The sequence below is a fragment of the Coptis chinensis genome, chromosome 1 (assembly GCF_015680905.1).
Source record: "Coptis chinensis isolate HL-2020 chromosome 1, ASM1568090v1, whole genome shotgun sequence".
Lineage (NCBI taxonomy): Eukaryota > Viridiplantae > Streptophyta > Magnoliopsida > Ranunculales > Ranunculaceae > Coptis > Coptis chinensis.
In genome coordinates, this window is record NC_141456.1 from 38,083,957 (window position 1) to 38,088,641 (window position 4,685).

A 4,685-nucleotide genomic window follows, 5' to 3' on the forward strand; every position below is an offset into this window, starting at 1 on the left:
ATATGATACAAGCTCACTCAAAATGTAAAAAGCTGGCCATCTCCCACCTCTGCTTCGCAGACGATGTTCTTCTCTTTTGCAAAGGAAACATGGAGTCTATCCTAGCAATCAAAGACATCTTAGCCTCCTTCTCTCAAGCAACAGGACTTCACTTGAGCAATGACAAGACCACTATCTTAACAGGAAGCATGACTGAATAGGAAGACTTAGAATTAACATCTGAAATGAACATCTCGATTGTCACTCCACCAGTCACCTACCTAGGCCTTCCCTCTACTGCATCAACACTGGGTATAAAAGACTGCCTGCCTCTCATTGAAAAGATCACAAGTCATATCTCCAACTGGAAAAATAAAGATTTGAATAGAGCAGGTAGAGTACAACTAGTGAAGTCTATCCTGTCCTCTTTTCAAACATACTGGGCTAAAACATTTGTTTTGCCTAAATAAGTATTGGAAAAGGTAGGAAAGATATACAATAGATTTATCTGGGTAGGACCAAACATGGCCAAGAATATGCACCACTATAGTCACGCAACTCTCAGGATGGATAAAGAACAGGGAGGCCTTGGGCTGATTGACCCAAAATTCTGGAATCAAGCAGTGGACTGTGGACTAGCATTTAAACTAGCATAGAGATCAGATAACTTGTGGGTTAAATGGTCATGGGAACATCACATTAAGCACAAACATTTTTGGACAATGAAGATACCTCAAGACTGCTCCTGGGTCTGGGGAGGGATCTTGAATCATCGTGGAGTTTCATGGAAGTATGTGAGGTACATCATTGCAAATGGAAATGAGACAAGCTTCTGGCATGACCCCTGGTGCTTGGGATCTCTATTTCTAAATGAGCAAGCTAAAACTTTGCTAGTTGACAAGATCACTCAGGATGCAAAAGTAGCTGCAGTGATCTCAAATGGCTGCTGGTCGAGGAGTATTACAGACCTACGTGACAGTGAAGTAAAGAAGTGGATCATGGGAACTGAAATAAATTCCTACTTAAATTCAGATCAGGTCATTTGGATTCCAACAAGCTCTGGAGATTTTTTAATTTCCTCGACTTATGCAACTCTCAAGAATGTACGAAGTAAGGTCAAGTGGTACAAGATTGTGTGGGTAAAGCTCTCGATCCCTAAGCATTCCTTCACAATGTGGCAATTATTTTCAGGGGCCCTTCCTACACAAAATAGACTAAAGGCAAAGAAGGTGATTGAACAATCTAGATGCTACTTATGTGATTCTCACGAGGAGAGCTCGGCTCACTTATTCTTTGATTGTCCTTACTCGAAACTAGTGTGGCAAGGTGTTAAAAAAGCTATAGGTTTATCAGAACTGATTCGAAGTTCACATGCAGAGTGGAACCAGCTCATGCGTATCTGTAGAGCAAATACAACGACATCCTAAGTGATAAGGGCTCTGATATGTGCGGCAGTACAAGCTATTTGGAATGAGAGAAACTGGAGATTAAAGAAGCAACGGTACAAAACACCTGATGCAGTAAGCTTACCCAATATAGTACTTCTGTAATATTAAAGAAGAAGTTAACTAAGAAGGCAGTTAAAAAGGGACCTAAGAAGGCCCCTAAAGAAGAAACTGAGACTGAGGCTAGAATAGAACTTTCTGATCATGTTATAGGTGATGTGGAGGTTGGTTTTGAATTAGATGAATATGATAGTCATGTAAGTGATGGAGAAGGTTCTTTGAAGAGGCAGCCACCAAGGTTTCCTATTTTTAAAAAAAAAAAAACGACTCAATGTAGTTGAAACCTGTTCTTGGAATAAGATTTAGTAGCCTTGGAGAGCTTAAATAAAGATTATTTGACTGATTATGTTGTGGCCAATCATTGTCATCTAAGGTGGACTAGGAGTAGTACTAGATGTTTACTGGTAGAGTGTGCTAAAAACTATGAATGGAGATTATGGTCTACTTATATGCAAGTTGAGAAGAGTTTTTAGATCAGATTAAGAGTTTGTACAATAAACATAAGTGTTTATTTCAAGCACTTTTGGATAAAGATTGCAATCAAATGATAGTTGATAAGAGCCCAAAACTGTAGTTTTAACCCTGTAACAGTCATACTTTTAGACCAATTATGTGAGTAATAATTAAGAGTTAACACTGATTACGTGTTTTTATGCATTTCAGGTTTCAAAGTCCATTATGTGCAGAAATGTGCCACTTTAGTGAGATAAAGGAGCAAAGGTCAGTTACTAAGTAGTTCCGTGATTAAAGGCCAAGATTCAAGAAGACAAAGCCTTCCTAAAGCCCGGTCAAAAGCTGAAAAGTCGACACGGGCAGAAACAGCACACAAGTCAGCAGAACTTCTGAAGGCCGTATCTTTGGACTTAGACCTTGGAATGGGGCCTACCTTATGTCAAAACAACTGACTCGGAAAGAGCTTTCCAATGGTCCAAGCCTTGACCCAATCAGAGGAGCAGAAGTGGACGAAAAGTCTGTTGAAGCCAACTGCAGCTGAAGATGCCTTTTTGGACTGAAAGAATTGGGTTTTGGGCCTGATTCTCTGGCCCAAAACATGGCTCCAAGCCCATGCACGATTTTTGGATCTGAAAGTATAAAAACCAAAGCTTAGCTCTTTGTTAATGGTAGCTAGTTAGACCTAAACAATATAGATAATTCTAGATCTAGTTTCTAGTATTTTAATTAAGTTTTAGTTCCATTTTCAATTCTTGTTTTAGATTAAGTCTTTGAATCATTGTTCTTGATTGATTAGATAAATAAAATAGTTAGTTTGTTAATTTCGATTTTTGTCATCTTAATTTATAGATCTAGTTTTAACTTTTGTTGATTATCATTTCGTAGTTTAAGTAGATTGAAACATTGTTAGTTAATTTAGTTAAGTTAGAATTTTAATATGATGAGTAGTTATAATTCAATGGGAAATGATGGTTTGATGACTCAAGGCTAAAACCTCCATTAGCGGGGTTGATGAAGTTTTGATGAAAACTTAGTGGTATAGTGTAGAAACATTGTAGAATCTATTCCACTCTAGAAGGTCGTGATTCGCCATGAGAATGGGTGGACGACCTCACATGCTAGTTAGTATTTGGTAGAAATGCCATGAACACTAGGGATTAGAACTCGAAATTCTTGCCGTAAGAACGTAAGAATCGAGATACAAGAATCTATGCTAGGTTATTAAGTTGGATTCGAGGTGGATTCAATTCCCCTCTAATCCTTTATCTAGATTCAAAAACAATCATATTTCCATAGCATTTGTAGTTTAAATTCAACATAATCAATTTCATATTGTATCGTAGTATAACACCCTTCGTAAAGCTCTCATTAGACTTAAGACCGACTAATTAGATTAGAAAACATTCCATGCTAGAGCACTAGGAGTGGAACGAATTTGTTACTCCACTCTATTTCGATAGAATTGAGAGTAGAAAATTTGATAAAAATAGACACGTAGATAGTTTTAGTTTACTTACGTTTTGAGTTCATCGTTCATTTCGTAGGTAGACTATTCAATTTTATGTTTTATCAATGGTTGTCTAGCAAGTATGTTAAGAGGATTGTTGAGAATATTTGCTGGAAGTTGCTAGGCTTTAAATAGGATATGAAAGAGAAATATAAACTCATTGTCAGTAAGATTGAGTGTTATAAGGCAAAGAAGTTTGCAATGGGTGAGGTTGAGTCATCTTTGGTTGAGCATTATGGTAAATTATGGAAGTATGTGATAAACACAAATAGTGTAAACTAAATATCAATGATAAACACCAATACCTAATCTATCAAATCTTGTGTTTAGATCAATTTCATACTCCTAAAAACATATCAATGCAATATACAAGTATGGATTTCATTCCACACCTAAGCAATAAGACGATAATGAATTCAACAAGTTCAAATCAAGAAGAAACAAAGATGAGAGTAATATTTGAGATGTGAATTTACTACTATGATTATACTATGAATTTAAACTTACACTAACTTAAACTAAGCAATAGAAATATGAATTTGATGAATGAAGAAAGTATAGAAGAAGTTTAATCTATCTATATGGTTGTCACAATTATTTTTCTTAGTTATTGTATTAAAATTTTAACCTTTACAATGTCACACAATGTTCTAAAGTAAAGATTCAAACTTGTAAAACCCTAATCAATCCTAGTTATCTCTAAGCAAGGAATTAATTAGCATAAGAGATTAGCATCTCCACAAATCTCTTTGATAGAGTTTCTAATCTCTAGTTCAATTTTTATGATTTCTAACTCTAAATTATATAAGAACCAAACTTAGAACACATATAACACCGTAAACTCAGTTAAACAATCATAACCCTCACATAAGCTTCATAAAACTCTCTCTATTTGGGGGGTTTAGCCTAGTTTCATCGAATTCAATGAAGCAAAACAATATAAAAGAGACATAATTAACAAAATACTAAAGAATTGAATTGAAACTTAAGGTATTTTAATGGAGTTGGAGGCTACAATATAAACCCTAATTAATTAAACTAATGGGGAAGAAGATCTTTAGGGTTTTGCCTTAATCCTCATTATATACTAGAGATTTAGGTTATAATTTTCGGGCATAGGCTTGGTAGCTGAGTTTTGGGCCACTAAATCAAGTCCAAAGAACAAATAATTAAATCCAAAAAGGTCACAACAGTTGGAATTTACTGCACTACTATTTTTGTCCACTTTTACTACTATAATT

At 35.6% G+C, this 4,685-nt stretch overlaps 1 protein-coding gene across 1 annotated transcript; it reads left to right on the plus strand.

The window, feature by feature from the left end:
- Positions 1-701: 701 nt before the first annotated feature.
- LOC147523856 (uncharacterized) lies at positions 702-1,406 on the plus strand. The gene has a single exon (XM_086572704.1). It carries the CDS (start codon positions 702-704, stop codon positions 1,404-1,406), a length of 705 nt encoding a protein of 234 aa, XP_086428830.1.
- The last annotated feature ends 3,279 nt before the right edge of the window (positions 1,407-4,685 follow it).